Source organism: Cadophora gregata (genome assembly GCF_030347475.1).
Source record: "Cadophora gregata isolate MNR1 chromosome Unknown scaffold_3, whole genome shotgun sequence".
Taxonomy (NCBI): Eukaryota; Fungi; Ascomycota; class Leotiomycetes; order Helotiales; family Ploettnerulaceae; genus Cadophora; species Cadophora gregata.
The window spans coordinates 2,982,773-3,003,533 of record NW_026695926.1 but is presented as its reverse complement, the minus strand read 5'-3'; the positions used below and the strand labels follow the sequence as shown (position 1 = coordinate 3,003,533).

Genomic DNA, 20,761 nt, shown 5'->3' with positions numbered 1-20,761 from the left:
ATTTCGAGGCAGCGTTCTGTGGTTTGACTGAGATCATCCTGGATAAACTTCTTGGTGCCTCAGCGGGAACTGCCCAGACTGAGACGATCTAGTTTGTGCCACCAGTGTTGAAATATTTTCGAAATTGGGAGCTGAATTTATCGATAGTGAGGTGAGGTGATTTTCGACGAACTTGGAGGTCTCAACCGTCTAGACGCTTTCTTCTTCTGCTACCTACCGTCTATCTGAAAGCGGAGACTCTGATCTCGACAAAGCTATCATAGGAACCTGTGTCATCCGTTCAGCAGCTTTGGTGGTCGACGAAAACGCCTACCGAGTCGCTTTAACGAGTTCAACCACACTTGACGATACGCAGCGTCCTTCGATCAGTAACGGCATGGTCAATAACGCAAAAAACCAGAAATTCATGCTCAATGAGAAGAAGGAGCTGGTTCCTTCAGAGTCTGCTCTCCTGGAAGCGCGTGCAGAAATAGCTGGAATGATCGGAGATAGTGTGGCTATCTCACCACGGTACGAGAAGCGGAGAGTTGGAATGTCACGGAATCTTGCTTCATCCAAATAGAAGACTTCTGCAGAGGAGAATAGAGGTTAGTCAATTCCGCTGAAGGACGACTATTTGTTCTTTGTCCATCAGAAAGAGAGAGAGGGATGATTAAAGGTAAAATGATCGGAGCTAAGTCCGCTGTAGCCATTCTGCCAGCAATCGTCGTAGATAACTAGTCACGAGGGCCCTTGCCCTATGTATACATATATATCACTGATCGAAAAGACATACACAATCCAGGCACAAAACACAGAATCAGGCTACAAAAGATACATTTGTATTAGTCCTGTATCAACGATCTCTGACCTAATCACATGCATGCCAACTAACTCTCCCAATCACTGTTCAACTAAACTCAATCCTCACGAGAACCCGCCCTTGCTCCCCTAACCATGCAAGAAGACCAGCCGGCACAGTCTATTTCTTCCAAGCTCAAAAGCTTCCTCCAAAGAACAAGTCTGTACGCAAGCAGGCAGGCAGACAGAAGCAGATAAAATCGGATAATCGATCCATCAAGAAATAACGCCATCAAAAATGCTTCAAAAAAGAGTTTGCAATACCAATTTAATAATCCTGATATCCACACCAATCCGATTCACAAAAGAAATCCCCTCCCGATGCAGGGATAGTACAGGCAGATGAAAAACAAGGACAGCTTGCAAAATGCCGTCGTGGGTATCGCTGTCCATCCATCCCTTTGTATAAATGTTCTCCTCCAGAATCGCAAGAAAATATGTGCATTAAAAGAGCGATTTTTCATGAGTGCCCAGCGCTTTGGAAAAGAGAAAGAGAAATGCGCTGGGATCTGGCGCTCATTTTCCGTACGGAATCGAGAGGATGAAAAGATGAATGTCGTCTAGTATCTATTGATACTGCCAGAGCTGATTTCGGCTCGCTTCATTGGTGGAGGTGGCGGTGGCTTCTTTGCTCTGCTGGGTGGTGGAGGAGGTGCCTTTCGACCGTTTGTAGCATTGTTCAAGGCTGAGTAGCTGGCGGTTCTGCTTCCTACGCTTCCATGAGAAGTTGCTGGACTGACAGACCTAGCACTGTAAGATCGATCGGGGCTGGCGCTGTTCAAAGTAGAATCATCGGAAGGATCACCGAAAACATCAGGACCGTTTGTGTTGACTCTGTTGGAAGGCCGCAGCTGTGCCCGAAGAGATCCTGGATCTTGTGGGCCAGACTGCTTGCGGTAACCTGAAACTGGTGTGGATTCACGGTATATGGAAATTGGACCTTGGAAAGTAGAAGCGCGACCATAGTTTGGCCTAGACGGAGATTCGGCTTGAAGATATTCGTCATGGGTATCGAGACGGGTCTCGAGGCGGGAAGAGGATGGAACGCGGCCCTGAGATCTGATGGTAGGTCTAACTTCTGGTTCTGGCATTGGTGGAGCCTCCTCTTGGTATCTGTCGCTGTAGGAATGAGCTGTGTTGGATCGAGATCTGGGGTTTGGTCGTCTAGAATCTCGTTGAGGGGAGGTTTGTCTATTCGTGTTAGTGACGTACGCTCAAGGCGGTATTGAGACTTACCCAGCAGGCCAATCTCTCTTCAACCGAAGAAGCTCGTCACGACATCTGTCATAATACTCCAATTCGGACTCCAAGAATGCGCCCAGATCTGCAACACTCTCTGCTTCGGCTTCCTTGATATCCTGCATACGTCTGAAAACATCCTCGTTGGACTCTTCGTATTTGGCCTTTTGAGAGCGGAGTTCCTCTTCAACCCGGAAGTCCTCTCTCTTCGCCTTCTGCATCTTCGAAAGGGATGCATCATATGCCAGTCGACGCTGTTCAAGCTTCTTTCGTGCAGCCTGCAGACGTCAGTAATTGTGGACAGAACAACCGCAGCTTCATACCTGATATTCCTTCATCATCGCCAAAGACCGTTCTAGAGACTCCAACCATCCTGTTGTGGCATTGGCCACGTAAGTCTCCTGTGTCCGGGCAATCCTCTCATTTGCTCTTCCCATGCCTGTGCCAGTCAGTATAAACCTCTCTGCCGTCTGGCCAGATATACGCACTTATGAGACAATTTCCAAATTCTGAATCCGGCTCGAAATCCTCTCCATGGTGTATCATCGTCTGACCAAGATACCCGACTGGCAGAACCTTTTCTTTATCTTCGACTTCGTTGCGTCTCGAGAGAGATTTGACGTAGACGGTCATGGACTTTTGCAGTTTCTCCATACCTGTGTACTGTCAGCATGTGCCATTCTCGCAGATCGAGCAAACGTACCTTCGTGTCTCAAGGCCATTTCCATCTCCAGAGCCTTGAATTCTTCAGACACGCCAGTCTTGGACTCCTGTCCCATCTTCTCCCCTGCCCATTGCTTGACCCTGTCGAGCTTCTTGTTGATATTCATGTTTGCGGTTTATGGATCCAGTTGTTGGTGAGTGTACGATTCGAAGAGGAAGAGATTCAGAGAGTTTGCGGGGTTGGTGTTGTTGTTGTTATTGTCGCCGAGAGATCAGCAAGCCACGCAATTTGTGAGTTTATCCAAGGGATGGTAACCTTCTTGGACCGAGTAATGTCACTTGTGACAGTAGCGACAGTTGTTTGTAGACAGCAGATCAGAAACAGCAGAACCCGGGAAACCCAATGCTACTGGGAATTTAAGGCCGCGAGAGAATGAGGTGATCCTGGTTTGTGGATGAGCGACTGGTGGTCGACGAGTCCTGTCCCGTCGAGGAAGATCAGTGGGAGGGAGGGCCGGAGAAAGAGTGGATTAGGAAGGGAGTGGGTTCCTGGCCCGGGTTGACAGGAGCAAGTGAGCGTTGGGTTGGGTTGGGAAGGAGATAACAGCGTCGTCGAACGTGGGATGAGATGGACAGGACGTGTTGAGTCGAGTCGAGTCGTATCAATTCATGTAGTTGGAAGGTGCCCTGCAGAAAAAGTTGGTGGGTTGTGCAGGAGATGCGGATAAGAAGAAGAGGACGGTGTGAAGTAGTTCAATACAGTGCGAATATGAATTATTGTAATGTGTTTCAATAGACACAAACAATAATGTCCTCAGAAAGCCGGGGAGGCTTGGGGGTAGTATTATTGTTATTTTGTTGGCCTCTACTCCGTAGACTTTAGTCTGGTTGACCTGGTAAGGTATTGGTTATCCCGTAGCTATCCTCACCTCTCCTGGCGTGATTCGATATCTCTGCCAAGACCCGCCACCAGACCTGCATATTTGCCTGCATTTTGCATTACTTGCCTGCCACTGCTGCCCCTGCTGCCCCTGTCCTGACCTATCTTCTCTCTCCTCTCTGCCGCTACAAATAGTTCCCTCCAACCCCCTAACGCCCTCGCTCTCTCCTCGTGCCTCAGGAAAATCACTCTAAGCTCCAAGCAAGTCAAGTCAGGAACCCAGACCCTGATCGCTCACGCTACCCAATCGTTCCCGTCTCACTCCACGGCGGCCATCGACGGCGTGTCAGTTGGTCTAAGCCACCATCTTCTGTGGATGAAACTCTTTCTCTCTCTCCGTTTTGGCTAAAGTCTGACGCGGCAAAAAGAAGAAGGGTGAGTTTCCAGCGCGCGGAAACACGATCAAGTGGCAATGCTTCATCCTCACCAAGCGCTCGATTCTGGCCCTAAGCATCGTCCCGGCATCCGGTGGAGGGAGGTCTGGGGGCTCCTGACAGTTCTCTATGAAACCTTAGATGCAGATATATATAGAGCTCCACTGGAGTTTCAGATGAGGCCAACCTGCTCGTCCAACAGGTGACTCCATCTACAGTCGGAAGCTTAAATTCGGGTGAGGACGCCGTCGATGACACCGTCGACGACTGCAGAGTTCTAGAAGTGGCCTTTGATTTGCTGCATGTGAGCGAATCGCTGGCTTTTTTAAGGTATCTCATGGATTTGAAGGGTACCACAAAGAATTGTTTCTGCCCAAGAGATGTCAAGGTTCTCCTTTCACGACGAGTAATTTGAACTGTAAATGCAGGATTTGTCTTTTATGATGTCAGACTGTAAGGATCGAATGAGGTGACGAAGTGGCATGCTTTAAAACTTTCACAGAGATGAGATAGTTCGCCCTTGGTTTCTGGTGAGTCAACTGCTCCGAAGAAGCCGAATTCAGATTTGCATGTAAGACTCGATATCCATTCTGAGGAATGATGTGCAAGCTTTCCCACCGCTTCAGCTTCTGGCGTTACGATATACTGCTCGTGTTGTACCCAGGGATGATCGTATGAGCTCGTATCCCACGCTTCCCGCAAGATGACGTCTTGCAGAGCATTTTCAGTAATAAGAAAGGCACATGATCAGATTTGACTTCAGTAACTTATCAGAACATAGGAGAAACATGACTTGAAGCAAAGAAAACGGAAGCCGTAGTCCATACGATTTATTACACTCAGAATCTTCTCTCATTGATCTTCCAACAACAAGACCTTGTGGGCCACTGCTCTCGGCTTCGTGACCCCGGCAACTCACGGGCAGGGCTAGTCATTAGTCATGCAGCGGGGTAAAAACGTCGCACCTCAGACCCTTCTTAGTGGTAGGTAGTTGAATAAGGGCTTTTTCGATATCACACGTCAAAAACACAAGTCTTCGTGGCTCAGTTGGTTAGAGCGTTGGTCTCATATGCTAAATATGATCTGATTGTTTACAGTCAGGGCCATCCAAAGGTCGAGAGTTCGAGTCTCTCCGAGGACAAAATCTTCTTTTGGATTTTTTTTTTTGGATTTGTGTTCTTCGTAGGTAGGCAGCGCCATCAGCTCTTTGGAGCCTGTCTTCTTATCTCTAACTAGGTAATGTAGAGGACTGGCCAAGAATAATCTCAAGGCTATTCTTTTGGCCAACATTTGTGAGTATTCATTTTCAGCACTGCAATGTGGGGTGGATTAGGCGAGCTTCAGGGCTGATCGTTTTACCTTCAACACATGCAAGAATAAATAAGAGTACGAAGTTTCATCTGATACATATGCGCTCAAGCCTATCTGATCCTATCATATGTTCGTGGCTCCGGGCCAAGTAACTCTGCTTGTTTACAACATGGGACTTCAGCTCGCTTACTACACTTCCACGAAGGTAGCCTGAGATTGCAGTGCGATGTTGTTCGTGAAGAACCTGCCCAAGTCAAGGCATTCAGTTAACAGTGGCAGCTACATGTGTCATATTCTCCCTGAATGATAAGGTGCATTGAGGACCAAATCTCGTCATGTGTACCTCATGTGACCTCATCCCCGGTTCTACAACGTGAACTTCCTCCACATTTCAGCTTCATCGACGTCACCACGCAACGAAACCAACACCCCAGCACCCCGCACTTCTGCAACCACTTCATCCATCTCACATCATCACATCGCATTCGTTCATAACATTTCAGATGTCAAAACGCGGGGGGCCGAAGGCTGCCGCTTTTGAGAGTGCTGGAGTGCAATAGCCCATGCATCACCCTCAGGACACATCGATTCGTATTATGATTAGAAAATCGGTGGTCTGCGGCCCACCAGCCCATGAGTATCAGCTATAGAGTGTCACTATGACCGTGAAGATGAGTGTTAACTTGATCTCGTGTGTCAAGTAACTCGATTGATGGGGCGACTGAGAGGGACCTTATCCAGGTCCTCAGATATCGAAAAGGGAAGCATCACGAGCTGCGCGCCTTTCTTGGTCCCTGCCAACTCTTTCACGACGCATTCCGGAAAAAGCACATCTATGATTGGCTACTTAATTTACAAGCATCGCAGATCTGAGGCTCAAAGCAGCCCAGCCGGACTATTCGTTACGAGGTGCAAGGTCAACATCAAATCACTCACAAAGGCAGCACCCACCCACAGAAAATACCGCCGAGGCTACCTCATCATACATATATGTCGCCTCCAGGAGCGTACTCCGCATCCACATCTCACCTGCATGCGAATGTTTGGTGTGGGATTGGAATGGGCATTTATGGAGTTGCTGAGACATACGTCATAACATTTTCCCATCGCCCCGCCGATTTTTGACGTACCCGGAGCAAAAAGCTATCTACTGCACGAAATCTGCGAGTACATGACATTCAAATCAAAGCTAAGTAGGCTGCAGATTTACTTTGCAGATCTCTCACGTCAAATCAAGTAGATTGGGGTTGTTGGACTTCAATCTTCGGATTATGCGGATCTCGCCCCACCGATCATGATACCATCAATTTTAGTATCTAACTGGTACTTTTCACTGGCAATGAAGCTCAAATCCATTCAATAATGACAGAGCAGAAGATTCGATCATTTCGATCTTTCTAGATGTCATAATATAAATCTTCAAACCGCTCAAGTCAGTCCATCAAATGGCACGCGACCGGCTTCAGGCGGCGTTGCTGTGCCGTTGAACCCGTCACTTCGAAGACGAACTAAGCTTCTAGCAAGGCTACTAAGCATTTCCGGCCGGCCTTGACCAAAGCTTCCTCGATCTCCAAGGGAGGCCTACACCCTCTCGTTCGTTATATGACGTATTCCGAGGTGTTGGTACCACAGTTGTGGACTCCTCGGTTGCTGTGGGCTCAAATGTCATGAGCGAGCTTCCCACCAACAGCCTTATCTTTAAAGAATCCCATTTCCTTTTACCATCTACCCTATTTACTCTCCACATAGTCTTTTTTGAGTACCAGCCGGCGTGGTGTTAGTCGAAAATTGAAAGATTTTTTTGTGGTGGATCCCACATGTATTTCGATTTATTCTGAAAGTTTGCTAACAGAGATAATCTTGTCTCGAGATCTTCAGTTCACACACCATGGAGAATCCTGGAGAGAAGAGCGCTCAAGCAGCACCAATTCACGACCCACACGGCGAAACGATGAACGAAAAGAGAATTAACGAATCGGAAACTTCATCCACAACCAGAGCGGAGCAAGACACACCACCTACAGAGAAAGCCGAAGATGTTGCACCCCGTGAATCTCATCACCCTCGATTTGGAGAGAATCAAGTGTTCATGCCACCAACAAACGGTTCCGGTGGTGCAGACGACCTTCCAAATGCCAAAAAGGTTGGCACATACGACAAGATAGAGCTTACGGAGGACATGTGCTATGATGAGCTCGGATACTCATTCACGGAGAGAAAGAAATGGTAAGCATTCTTGTCGCAGAGACTCAAGGCTTGTACTAACAAATCTCAGGACTATCCTTACCATCATCTTCCTCGTCCAAGTATCCATGAACTTCAATACCAGTCTCTACTCCAATGCCATCCCAGGAATAACGGAGAAGTTTAATGTTAGCTCTCAAGCAGCAAGATGTGGTGCTATGATCTTCTTGGTCCTTTATGCCTTTGGATGCGAGCTTTGGGCTCCCTGGAGTGAGGAACTCGGACGATGGCCTATCCTCCAGCTCAGTTTGCTGCTCGTTAATATCTGGCAGCTTCCTGTGGCTCTGGCACCAAATTTCGGTACCATCTTGGTTGGCAGAGCTCTTGGTGGTATTTCCTCTGCTGGTGGATCAGTCACACTTGGAATGATTGCAGACATGTGGGAAGCCGACAACCAACAATACGCAGTCGCATTCGTTGTATTCTCCTCCGTCGGTGGTTCCATTTTAGGTCCCATCGTTGGTGGATTCAGTGAAGAGTATCTTGGCTGGCGATGGTCCATCTGGATCCAACTTATTTTCGGAGGATTCGTTCAAGCACTTCACTTCTTCTTCGTCCCCGAAACCAGATCAACTATAATGATGGACAGAATTGCCAAGAAGAGACGCAAGAATGGCGTCGAGACGAATATCTATGGACCCAACGAGCTCGTACCATTCAAAGATCGATTCTCCGCCAAGGAAATCCTGGTCACATGGATCCGACCATTCAAGATGTTCTTGACTGAGCCTATTGTCCTCACACTGTCGCTTCTCAGTGGTTTCAGTGACGCTCTGATCTTCATGTTCATCCAATCTTTCTCCTTGGTGTACGACCAATGGCATTTCAGCACTGTTGCCCTTGGTTTGGCTTTCATTCCTATCGGAATTGGATATGTCCTTGCATGGCTCTCGTTCATCCCAGTCATCAAACGGAATATCAAAGAGCGACAAGAAAAGCCAGATGATGAGAGAGTACAGTACGAGTCTCGCCTCTGGTGGCTCTTGTACACTGCTCCATGTCTCCCGATCGGCTTGATTGGATTTGCTTGGACATCAACTGGCCCACCAATCCACTGGATAGGAACCATGGTCTTCGCAGCTATTGTTGGTATTGCTAACTACAGCATCTACATGGCAACTATCGATTACATGATCTGTGCATATGGCCCATACTCCGCCTCAGCAACAGGAGGAAACGGCTGGTCCAGAGATTTCCTCGCTGGTGTCCTCACTATCCCAGCAACACCATTCTTCCAAAACATCGGCAGCAATCCCCTCGCCTACGCATCCACAATCCTCGCCTGTATCTCTTTCCTCCTCGTCCTGGCAGTCTACGTTATCTACTGGAAAGGACCTGTTCTTCGCAAACGTTCACCCTTCGCCCAACAGCTGTCCGATGCTCGCAACGATCAAGAGACTCTCGGCCGTCGGCTGTCCAAGATTCCGTCTGAGAGTCAGAGAAGAGCGAGTGCTGTGAGAGCCAACTCTTATGTTAGATCGCAGCAGGATCTCAGAACGAGACATGCGTTGGGAAGTCGTCAGCAGAGTTATGCTGGACAGGCTACGCCGAATAGGACCCCAAATAGGACGCCGGCTGCTAGTCGAAAGAATAGTTTGGCTGGTCAAGGGAAGAAGACGGCTGGACACGGAGAGTTGTAGGATGGGAAATATGTGCAGTATTTTGTAGTTATTAGCGGCATCGTATATGAAATAATACATCCCAACACAAGATGCAGTTGACCTTCAATATAACAACCTAGAATCGTGGAATGTTGTGATGTGATTGAGAAATCCTAACATGGTTGAGCATTATTGAAATAAATGTCTACCTCTTGTAAAATTTCTCGGCACAATCGTCAAACCCACACTATGTAACAATACCATATCTCACTTCCAAGGTAAGAGCTTGCCATCACTGCAACTTATTCAGACACGGTCACAAGGAAAGGGAGGCCCATATAAAAACTGTCACATGACATCAAAGTAGTAGTCCAAAAGTGGGGCATACGAGGGGCAGGTCCCGTAAGAGCAACCACCTGCAGCCAAGCAGGATCAAGAAAATCCAGACGTAACGTTTCTCTTTGTTCTCTCGAGAGATCTTCAATTGTTCAAATAATCGTTCTTTCCAAACCTCTAATCAATCGGCGAACGAAGATACATCCCAATGGCCCTGACGGACACACCTCGGTGAAGCACGAACCGAGGGCAACAGGCGGTCAATTACGCCTTGGATATCACCACCTCAGCCATTGTCCTCTCCCCAAAAATGGATGTATTTAAAATCCAAAGCATAGAGGGCTATCCTCTATTCCCAGCCCTCCCAATCAATGCCGAGATAGAATCACAAAGTGGGGGATTAGGGACCTGCAGACGCATCTGGGTTCGACCCCTCCTCCCCAGTCATACCCATCACGTGTATTCATCACCACTTACACTTTCCTCCAGGACCCAATCAACGCACAATTCTCTCCCTGTGCACTACCACATATCTCAGCTCTCCCCGCCGTAGCAGCAATACTCATCCTCCTCTTCACCATCCTCTCATTCCTCTCACTCCGTCGCCTCACGCCGCGATGGCTTCGAAGTTTCGCGCAGGAGCCAGAACTGCTTTCCCAGCGCGTGACTTTCATCAGGAAGCGGTTTCTAGGATGGAACACCATCATCCTCTTCGCTTTCTCCGTTGCTGGACTGAGCTTCCAGATATGGAGTGTCTTCTGGCCACGGTACAGTCTCCTGATGGTCTATCCATGTACAGCATGGGCAGTGGGCACGATCCTGGTAGCTGTGCATAGGCCAGCAAAGACTCCAAAGGTGTTGTTGGTGCTGTATAGCTGCATAGCTACTTCTCAGCTCATCGTTCTCGTCGATGGATCTTCCTCCGCATGGAAACACGATGTCCCGTCGATCCTAGCGATCACTGCAGCGGTCGGAGCAATCCTCACTATTCTCCTCATGCCACTTCGGCATCCTCTCCGCGGAAACGAGGAGATCAGTCCGGCGTTTGCGAAACCCGCATTTGAGATGCGCAGTCCGGAGGATAATTTGACGTTGTGGCAGTTTATGAGTGTGTCGTGGATGGCGCCGCTGATTAAGATGGGGAATGAGAGGCAGTTAAATGATGAGGATGTTTGGAGCTTGGGGTATGAGTTTAAGCATCGTGGGTTGCATGATGAGTTTAGAGAGTTGAAGGGCTCGGTGCTGAGGAGATTGTTGGAGGCGAATGGGCTGGATCTGTTCATCATTTCGTTGTTGAGTATTATCGAACTGGTTGCGAGTATGTGGCCCATTTCTTCAAAAGTAGGATTTTGCTAACAGATCTTAGATTTCTCCGCACCAGTGCTATTGCAGAAGATTCTTCAGAGTATGGAGGATCATAGAGCTCCGAAACAGGCCGCATTGAAGTACGCTCTGCTGTCTCTCATCGTGCGTCTAGTTTCAAGCCAGTCCGGTGTGTTCTCGCTCTGGTATGGAAGACGTGCGTATGAGCGATCTAGAGGAGAGTTGATCACGATGCTGTATGAGAAGACACTTTCTAGAAAGGTCGTCAGTGTCAGTAGTAAGGCCGTGATTGAAATCGAGCCTGGGAGCATTCCGAACGGTCACACAAAATATGAAGATCGATCTCAGATGGAGAAGCTGAAGGATGTCATCATGGCGCCGCTCCGATGGCTGAAGGGATCTAAGAAGGCGCAGAAACCAAAAGATCTTGCTTCAATGGGGAAGATTATGAATCTGATGAGGTTGGTTTAGCCACGTGTGTACCGGTGTTTTGATGCTAACAGGTAGTAGATTTGATGCGTACGAGGTTGCACAGCGGTAAGTGTCTCCCCTCCGTACCCCAATCAGTGACTAACATCTTTAGATTCTGGGAATTCTCATCTCTCGTTTCACAGCCTCTAGGATTAGTCTTCGCAGTTATTCTCATCTGGCGCATCCTAGGCTGGGCATGCCTGATTGGAGTAACAGCTGTGTTAGTAGCTCAAGCAGTCAACGTCCTGATCGCAAAAGCAGTCCTATATTATGAAAGACAACGCAGGATATCAACAGACACAAAACTACACAAGATTTCTCAACTCGTTGACGCCATCCGCCATTTACGGTATTACGGTTGGCAAGATGTCTGGTTGGCCCGTATTATGGAGGCAAGACAGCATGAGCTCAAATTGCGGGTCATTACAGCTCTTTGGACAGTTCTGATATCATTCACCAATGAATTTGCCAGTGGATTGTTTCCCGTTTTGGCATTCTGGGCATATACTGTTCTTGCTGGAAAGTCTTTGAGAGTCGACGTGGCTTTCCCTGCACTCCAGCTTTTCGGCATGCTTGTGTCCAGTTTGCGCGAGTTGCCGAATCTGATTACTGTAAGTCTGCGTTCCCAGCAGTGAAATCTGGATACTGACCTTAAGCAGGTACTCTTGAATGCAAGGGTATCCGTCGGCCGTCTCGAAGAATTCATGAACGAACCCGACAAAGAAGAGACGACTTTCACACCCAGCACCAAGATCGAAATGAAACATGCATCATTCGCTTGGCCGGGTGCAAAGGATCCAGTGTTATACGACATTAACGTATCATTCTCTCCTGGTTTGACAGTCATCTGTGGAGAAGTTGGCGCTGGAAAGACTGCTCTCCTGCAAGCATTGCTTGGCGAGCTTGATCAGCTCGATGGGGAGTATCATCGTACGAATGAGATGGTGGGTTATTGTGGCCAAACGCCTTGGCTACAGAGTATGAGTATTAGGGAGAATATTTTGTTCTCTGCTCATTATGAGGAAGCTAGATACAAGCAAGTCTTAGAGGCTTGTGCTTTGATCCCGGATATGGCCAACTTTAAACATGGAGATCTGTCTCTAATAGGAGAGAACGGGATCGGGTTATCAGGAGGACAGAAAGCGCGAGTCTCACTCGCACGAGCCGTGTATTCGAAGGCGAATATACTGCTGCTTGATGATCCTCTATCGGCACTTGATCATCAGACTGCCGAGTTCATTGTACGAAGGTGTCTGGCTGGTCCATTACTAGAAGGTCGAACCACAATTCTGGTCACTCATCGCACAGAACTGTGTCTCGGGATGGCCACCCAGGCTATCCAGATCACAAATGGTCGCTCGGTCCTTCTTGACCCGGAAACCATCCCATTCGAAGAATTACATCGAGTTCGATCCTCTGATTCCGCAAACGAAGCAAAGGGAGACGAAGAGCAGAATCAAGCTGCAGTACCCGACAAGTTTGTCGAGGACGAATACAGGGCTCATGGAGGAGTCCAAGCATCGGTATATTGGGAATACATCAAAGCCGGAAAGCTCAAATGGTGGTTCGTTCTTATATGTCTCTTGGTTATTGGCCGAATCGTCGAAATTGGTCAGACTTGGTTCTTGAAGCAGTGGGGAGAAGCATATGGTGATCCAATCGAACAGGCATCTGGTCCGTTCGACGATTTGCCTTCCCCTGAGACAAACATCCGCCCATGGCTTGTGGGATTCTTCCTCATTGCGGTGGCTCAATCAGTTGCTTATGCAATCACCAATGGGTTCATGATTGTCATCATTTACAAGGCTGGAAAAGATTTGTTCGAGAGAGTTATGACGAAAGTCACTCATGCAAAATTCCGCTTTTACGATGTTACACCTGTGGGACGATTGATGAATCGTCTCACATCTGACATTAACACCGTTGATGGAAACATCAGCGCTCAATTCCAAAACGTCGCTTTGTTATCCATATCTTGGGTATCATCCATTGTCGTCATTGGATCCGTCACGCCACTATTCCTTATCTTTGCCATCGCGCTCACAATCGCATTTGTAATCATTTTCCGACACTTCCTACCAACTTCTCAAAGTCTTCGTCGACTTGAGATGGTATCCCTGACGCCTCTGATCTCAAATTTTGGAGCTCTAACAGATGGCCTGACAACAATTCGAGCTTTTGCCGCATCATCCCGATTTCAGGACAGAGTTATAGCCGTGACGGATAATTTCCAGAAGATGGACCATTTCTACTGGAGTCTCCAAGCCTGGCTTATGTACAGATTCGACACACTTTCCGCTGGCTCGACATTCATTCTCACAGTTCTTGCTCTCTACACCGATGTATCAGCTGGTCTTACAGCCTTTGTACTCACCGCCGCAGCCACATTCGTCCGCTCGACTCACTCTCTCTGCAGACAATACGGACAACTTCAAATGGACTTCGTTTCCGTAGAGCGTGTAGTTGAACTCCTCCATCTCGAACAAGAACCACCTGGAAAGGTCATGCCTCCTGCTTCCTGGCCATTATACGGCAGCGATATCGTGTTCGAAAACGTCACAATCCAATATGCGCCACATCTCGACCCAGCTCTCTCAAATATTTCACTTTCAATCAAAGGTGGCTCTACAACCGCACTCATCGGCCGTACTGGCTCGGGGAAAAGCACACTTGCTCTATCGCTACTCGCCACCACCCTCCCCGTCACAGGCCGCATCCTAATCGACGGCATCGATATCTCGACAATAGATCTCCAAGCCCTACGCAAACGCGTAACATTCCTCGCTCAAGAACCCGTCCTCTTCCCAGGCAGTATGCGACAGAACCTCGATCCGCTGGAAGAATACAGCGACGATGAGTGCTCCACCGTGCTCTCCAAGATCGCATCGCGTCATGAATGGACACTAGACACACACATCGACACTGGCGGGAAGAATCTTTCTCAGGGACAGCGACAATTGGTGGGCTTGGCAAGAGCCTTATTGAGAAGGAGTCCGATTGTTGTTATGGATGAGGCGACGGCGAGTATTGATAAGGAGACGGCGATGCGGATTCAGAGGATTTTGAGGGAGGAGATGAAGGAGAGTACGGTGGTTACGATTGCGCATCGGGTGGAGGCAGTTAGTGAGGCGAAGCATTGCGTTGTTCTTGATAAGGGGAGGTTGTTGAGAGAGGGTCCCACAGAGGGGTTTGTTGGTGAGATGGAGTAGATGGAATATTGGTTAGAGGAGTCTAGTGGAACATAGAGATTTGTATATAATAATCATGGGGCTTGATAGATAGATTACCTCCTTTCTGCCTCCGTAATGCCCAATAAGCATCTCTGAACCATGCTCGCTTACACTGACATCCCCTGCACTCAAAGTCAATACTGTACCCCTGAATACTGTACTGTAAGCAAGCTTCTCCCAACAGCCCTGACCAACCCCGAGGATAAATACAATCAGAATAAGCTATCTCCACCAGCATACATCTGGGAAAGATTATTTACTATCATCTCACCATTCACTTCAATCCAACCTTGCCATACAAGCCGCCTCTTGTCCTCAGCCTCAGTTCCCCTTTCTTGGCATTGGTCTGCAAGGCTACGGCATGATGTCATAGCCATACACTTTTCCAACTTCACGTTCTTCCAAAACAACACAAACAACCATCAACTTCTCTGTGAATACCACAGGAAGTATGGTTTCTCTACCTTCAATTTTGACGTGGATTGCCTTCTCGCAAACCATTACTCCCATAATCTCTGCGCAGATTCCTCTCTTACCACAATCCCATACGCAAGGGTATCAATTCGATCCTCTCCTTCAGTAAGTACTTGGATTGTCTTCTCAAGATTCCAAAATTCTTCTCAACCCTGGATTATTATGCTCCTAAGCACTCCTTGAAAAGCTAATTGCTTATTTCCATGCCCAAGTCTGCCAGGAATAAGTCCCTATTTCGACGCTGTCGGCTTCGGCCTCAGCCACGAAGCACCACGACACTGCGAAGTAACAGCAGCATCCTACCTTATCCGCCACGCAGCCATCTACGCAAACGACAAAGACTACGAAGACTACATCGAGCCCTTCCTCTCAAAACTAAACTCCACATATTCCACCTCCTCAGGGAAGAAACGGCAAGGATGGAAAGGTCCATTATCATTCTTCGACAAATGGCAGAATCCCATCAATGACCCAGACACCCAATTAGAAAAAATCACGCCGCAGGGGATCAAAGATTCTAAGAAAGTCGGGAAACATCTCATGTCGAGATATCCGAAACTTGTTCCTACTACTAAGAGGATATATGCGGATACGAAGAAGAGGACACAAGATACAGCGAAAGCATTTGTGAAGGTGTTTCCACAGGAGGTTGAAGTGGTCGAGATAGATCTCAATCGCACCTCATTCCATTCCCAGGATCCACACAAAGCATGTAATGCCTTCTCAAAGAAAGCAGGAGACGATGAATTCGCAGCGTTCATGTCGAAATACACGCCTCCTATCGTAGCACGTCTGCAGCGCCATGCACCAGTTGAGTTGAGCAACGGCGATATCATGGGTCTCCAACAACTCTGCGGCTACGAAAGTGCTATTAACGGCAAGAAGAGCATGATCTGTGATGTATTCACAGACGATGAATGGATGGCATATGAATATTGCTGGGACCTGAAATACTCCCATATGGTCGGACACGGGAACGCCCTCTCACCATACCTAGGCTTCCCATGGCTAAACACAACATCTCACCTGATGTCCAAATTCCATAAACCTCGCCACATTCCGACATCTAAATCTGAATTTCCCAAACCCAACCCCTCAATCCCCGACGACGACGGCCAGCGCTTCTTCCTCTCCTTCACCCACCGCGAAGTCCCCCCCTTCATCGCCACCGCCCTCGGTCTCTTCAACAGCTCCAACTCGCACGCGGAAGAATTCCCCACCGACAGAATAAACTGGAGTCGATCCTGGAAGATGGCCGAACTGATCCCATTCCTCGGCCACGTTGGGATAGAGAAGCTGACATGTAATGCTGTATCGCTGGATCCGGAGGACGATCATGAGTATATTCGGATTATTGCTAATAGTGCGCCGAGACCGATTCCCGGGTGTGAGGGTGGACCCGGGGCGAGTTGTGCGTTTGATGAGTTTGTGGAGGTTATTGGGAGGGGGATGGAGGAGTTTGGGGATTTTGATGGGGTTTGTGGTAATGGTGAGGGGGAGGGAGGGAAGGTCGAGTTATAGATAAACGTTCTGTGACATATTAGACACCTTACTAGTCCCAGGCAATATCTTGAATGAGTGTCGTGGTCCTATCAAGGTGGTTGGAGAGTCATCCTAATGCACTGTACCATGCTGTCAAGTGGTGCGAATGGCCTTTATTATTATTGGAAGCTTCCAATCTTTCAAGAGCTTGTAGGTTGACTGCTGAAGGTTTCAGGAATCTAGGTTTTGTTGATGCAGCAGAGGAATTGCTAAGCGACGCGAGGAGGAGGGCTACCTTTCCATGCTGGACCAGAGATGATGAGTTTCAAGAATTTCATGGATGTCAACTAAAGATACCTATTATGATTGCACTTTCCTATACATCCCACGTCCAATAATACACGCATGTAGGGCCTTCCAGACTTTAGAGCTCTCGTCTTAGGCTACAAGCCGAGCTCCAGGTTGAATTACCATGAAACAATATGATAGTGCAATTCGTTCATCTTCTTTGTCATACCATTCTTACCAGCATAACTTGAATGCTCGTTCGCGTCCAGATCATCTCGAACGCTACATTCTCGGAAGTGTGGCACACTATGAGATTCTGTCACAAATCCCACCATTTGGGTTGTCTTGTGATCTGAATCGTACAGCATCTCAGAAACTTCTATAATGGTCTTTTGAGCCGACTATCCTCCGTTTGTTTGGTGTTATACATGGCGTAATTCGGGGCTTCCAGCACCAGTGAACGCAATCATGGGATCGGTTTTACTTCATCACAGGTATCTCATCCTGGCCCAGACATGACATCACGCTCCGCCGTAGCAGATGTTGGAGTAACGTCATGTCCAGCAGAGATCCATCGACGGCTGAACCACCAAGCGACGCTCCATGTGCTGCTTCAATTTCGTAACATTATTCCCCAAGTGCAACGTTTTCAGGTGATTATCGCCCAGCGAACAAGCTGATTCTTCCAGCAACTTCTCAAACATGACCAAAGCTTCGTCGAGACGACCTTGACCCTCATACGAGATACCGAGCTCAAATGAAATGAAACTCATCAGGTCATTATCTTGAGCTGGTCCTTCTTGCAAGAGAGAGGATAGCTCTCTCGCGAAATTTTCCGCTTCTGTGAACTTGCTCCGCCCATTCATTGCCTTTACAAGATCTCCGCGGCATCGCAAAGTTTCAGAATGCCTCTTGCCAAGGGACTTTTCCAACTTTTGAAGAGTGTCTTGTAGAATCGTATCGCTTTCGTCATGTCTTCCACAAGCTCTGATAGTGATCGCCAGATATTTCTGTGACACTAGAGTTTCCTTGTGCTCTGGCCCTAACAGTCTGATTTGCTCTGCTAGAACTTGTTTCAAGGTTGCTTCCGATTGCTGGAACATTAATTTCCTGCCATATACATATCCCAGGAATGATCGTACGTGCATGTGGATGATGTCTACAGGCTTCCAGGAGAACCTTTTTGCCTCTAGAATGAATAATAGGAGCTTCTCAGCTTCTACAAGTTCACCTCGTGAAACCAGAACTTTAGCCAAAGTACCCATCGGGCGTAACAATAGATCATCATCGTGCATCAAAATGCGTCTCCCAGAATCAATTGAATCACGGAGTAGTACTTCTGCCTCTTTGATATCTCCTAAGTTGTACCGACAGGTACCAAGCTCATTCAGGATCTGGAGCTTTAGACGATGCTCATTGGATAAGATAGAAGATGCTCTTGAATAAAGGTTGCGACAAAGCTTTTCAGCGCTAGTCACTTGACTTTGACTTAGTAGGATCATCCCAAGGTCCAAAAAGGCACTGATAGTCTCTATGTCGTCTTCTCCCAGAGTGGCTTGATATGACTTGGCTACTTGTTTGTAGTAACCTTCCGCAGACCCGAGCCTCCCTTGGTCTTGCAACACATTTGCGAGCCGAGACATGGCGTCAAGGGATGCCGGGTGCTTAAGCCCGTACCTCGATTCAAGAGATGTCAATCTCTGCCTCAAATCAAGTTCTTCATTCTCACGATATCTCGTCTTTTTTGAAATTGCGGACGTCCCAGGTGTCTGGTTGATTGTTGTCTCTTGCGTGTTCCATGGCGTCGTAAGGTGCGCATTTTGATGCGAGTGGACTGTGTGGTCTTGTAAACCCAATGATGGACTTCCCAACAGGTCGAATGATGAACCATAGGAGGAGCCATGGGTAGCAAAACTCGAGAAGTTGCCCTGGGAGACGTATGAAAGTCTTGGTGAAGGTGCAGGCGACGGACGAAGAGTGAAAGGAGAAGGACTCCGACCCTCATACGGAGTAGAGTCTTGGGATATGAATGAGTCAAGGCTCGGTTCATTTGGGTCAAGGTTTGAGGCATTTCCATGAAAATTTCCAACCAAAGATGGTTGCTGCTGGCTCGGGTTTTCTGACCAGTCAGTTATGGACTGACTTTTCGGGCTTGAATCTCTTTCTGGTTCCATCATCTTTGGTGATGGTGACTTGGCTGATGGCGGACTATAGCTTATATCTGACGGAGTTGATGGGACAGCTTGAACAGGGTCAGAAGGTCTTACAGGATAAGTAGTCTTAGCGGAATACCCACGAGAACCAATATTCTGCAGCTGCTTTCCAGGCCCCTTTTGCCATCGTAAGATCTTGTCTGGATCCACAGGCTGACCTCGAGCACGAAAAATAGTGGGCTTTCTAGCCAAAATTCTTTTATGCTGTTTCTGCACAATAAATGCCATTTCGGAACTTTGCACATTCTTGCCAATTTTCCAGTCGTCAATCTTCTTCTTCAGCTGTCGCTCACTTCAATAATTAGCTCGCCTGGCAAATCCCTACGAATGTCAGAACTTACTAACAATGAAACCGTGGTCGTGCTCAAGTATTTGTTTGATTGTTCTCAACTTCATACCTTGCATAGGGTACAAGCCGACTATCAAGCCTCGATGGACTTCCCATTCCTCTTTGCGGTATCTCCTAGTCTGCGGTGGAATCTCTGGAGGTTCCATCGGCCGCGAAACCGGAGAGGGAGTTGAATCCATTTGCGTCGAAATGTTCGAAGTATGTTGGTGTTGAGCATGAGAACAGGGACTGGAAAGGCAGAGACTGTGAGTTCAACCACAGACACAGAATCTGCTTCGGTGTGAGAATGTCTCACGCTCAGCCACTGGAGTGGTGGCACGGCATCCGTCGGCGTCGAGGCGGTGGGGATTGGACCCGAGGCAAACATATAGTCGAGGTCCTGCAGCCTTCACAAAAGTCCAGTTCTTGGCAGGGCCGCCCGGTACAGTATTGAAGTCAACCATACGTCAAGAAGGCGGTGGACGAAGCACAAAAGCAGACACTGTCCCATATCCCAAACAGAAATCAAGGGGAATGCCCCAAAAGCGCCAAACCCTTGCATGGCTTTTCGCAAAAGTACAATCACTACTACTACAGCCTGGACAAGTCGACCAATTGCCAATGCTTGCACACCCGAAAGCCACCCTTTTCTCAGCCTGCCCCAAATGCACATCGACCAAAAGTCCCCTTCTGAGCGGATTGCCAGTGTGTATATCTTGCAAAAGTCCACTTCTGAGGCCCGACCGCCGGCAACAGTTTTGGCTCTTCGCTCACCGGAATGAGGAGACAAATAGTAAGATTACACTGATAGAATAGGCCTATATATCATCGAAGAATGTAGTATTGGAAAATGCTGGACGAAAATAATTACGCCCTTTTACTCTCTTTCTCTGTTATGTGGAGTAGCGTGACAAAGTCTTCTACCTCACATCCGACTTCGACTTTACGTAGGAAGCCATGTCAGAGCAATCAACGAACCAAAATAAGCCATTCAAGTCAGCTTGTAGATTGTCAAGGGTCGAAGATTTCCGACTAGATTCGAGAACTGCTGTGGTAACTGATAACCTACAACAATCTCAAGTCATGCAATGCAATTTGACGATATTCAGGATCAGCAAAATACGACAAATTCGAGAAACCCCACGACAATCCCAGGAGACAGGCCAACATGGCTATCTCATACTATAAAAAGCTCAAGTAAACGCACTTCTCCACCAGCTGAGACTTCAGCAGCAGAACCAACACCAATGCAACGCGTACGTCCTCTCGATGCACCATCCCTCTCAGCGTGTCCCTACATCTATAACAAAAAAGATGAAAAGATCCTTGAGAGCGCCTGCTAACCTGCCTGTCGATGGAGTGGATGAACGAGAATTTGCAAGAAAGTCCATGGAATGACATTGC

The 20,761-nt window shown here is 47.9% G+C and overlaps 6 protein-coding genes across 6 annotated transcripts; 4 read left to right on the top strand and 2 right to left on the bottom strand.

The window, feature by feature from the left end:
* Positions 1–376: 376 nt before the first annotated feature.
* Positions 377–562, top strand: ONS95_009516 (uncharacterized protein; the record flags this gene model as incomplete). The annotated part of the gene is made up of 1 exon (XM_058503115.1): positions 377–562. The coding sequence occupies one exon, from the start codon at positions 377–379 to the stop codon at positions 560–562; it is 186 nt and encodes a 61-aa protein (XP_058362049.1).
* An 838-nt stretch (positions 563–1,400) lies between these two features.
* On the bottom strand, positions 1,401–2,909 carry ONS95_009515 (uncharacterized protein; the record flags this gene model as incomplete). Its single annotated transcript, XM_058503114.1, has 5 exons — positions 1,401–2,031; positions 2,077–2,357; positions 2,403–2,518; positions 2,568–2,735; positions 2,783–2,909. The coding sequence occupies 5 exons, from the start codon at positions 2,907–2,909 to the stop codon at positions 1,401–1,403; spliced, it is 1,323 nt and encodes a 440-aa protein (XP_058362048.1).
* A 1,579-nt stretch (positions 2,910–4,488) lies between these two features.
* On the top strand, positions 4,489–9,323 carry ONS95_009513 (uncharacterized protein). Its single transcript, XM_058503113.1, has 4 exons — positions 4,489–5,242; positions 5,302–5,348; positions 5,432–7,593; positions 7,643–9,323. The coding sequence occupies exons 3-4, from the start codon at positions 7,256–7,258 to the stop codon at positions 9,249–9,251; spliced, it is 1,947 nt and encodes a 648-aa protein (XP_058362047.1). The 5' UTR covers positions 4,489–5,242; positions 5,302–5,348; positions 5,432–7,255; the 3' UTR covers positions 9,252–9,323.
* Positions 9,324–9,858: 535 nt separating this feature from the next.
* Positions 9,859–14,551, top strand: ONS95_009512 (uncharacterized protein; the record flags this gene model as incomplete). The annotated part of the gene is made up of 6 exons (XM_058503112.1): positions 9,859–9,972; positions 10,038–10,866; positions 10,915–11,332; positions 11,382–11,408; positions 11,455–11,953; positions 12,002–14,551. The coding sequence occupies 6 exons, from the start codon at positions 9,859–9,861 to the stop codon at positions 14,549–14,551; spliced, it is 4,437 nt and encodes a 1,478-aa protein (XP_058362046.1).
* A 472-nt stretch (positions 14,552–15,023) lies between these two features.
* ONS95_009511 (uncharacterized protein) lies at positions 15,024–16,567 on the top strand (the record flags this gene model as incomplete). Its single annotated transcript, XM_058503111.1, has 2 exons — positions 15,024–15,151; positions 15,259–16,567. The coding sequence occupies 2 exons, from the start codon at positions 15,024–15,026 to the stop codon at positions 16,565–16,567; spliced, it is 1,437 nt and encodes a 478-aa protein (XP_058362045.1).
* Positions 16,568–17,370: 803 nt separating this feature from the next.
* ONS95_009510 (uncharacterized protein) lies at positions 17,371–19,557 on the bottom strand (the record flags this gene model as incomplete). The annotated part of the gene is made up of 2 exons (XM_058503110.1): positions 17,371–19,311; positions 19,375–19,557. 2 exons carry the CDS (start codon positions 19,555–19,557, stop codon positions 17,371–17,373), a joined length of 2,124 nt encoding a protein of 707 aa, XP_058362044.1.
* Between the last annotated feature and the right edge of the window lie 1,204 nt (positions 19,558–20,761).

Excerpts from the sequence above, each read along its gene's own strand:
- ONS95_009513 (XM_058503113.1), top strand. The coding sequence starts at position 7,256 with ATGGAGAATCCTGGAGAGAAGAGCGCTCAAGCAGCACCAATTCACGAC. Across the intron at positions 7,594-7,642 it reads TTCACGGAGAGAAAGAAATG|GACTATCCTTACCATCATCT; the intron begins GTAAGCATTCTT and ends AACAAATCTCAG.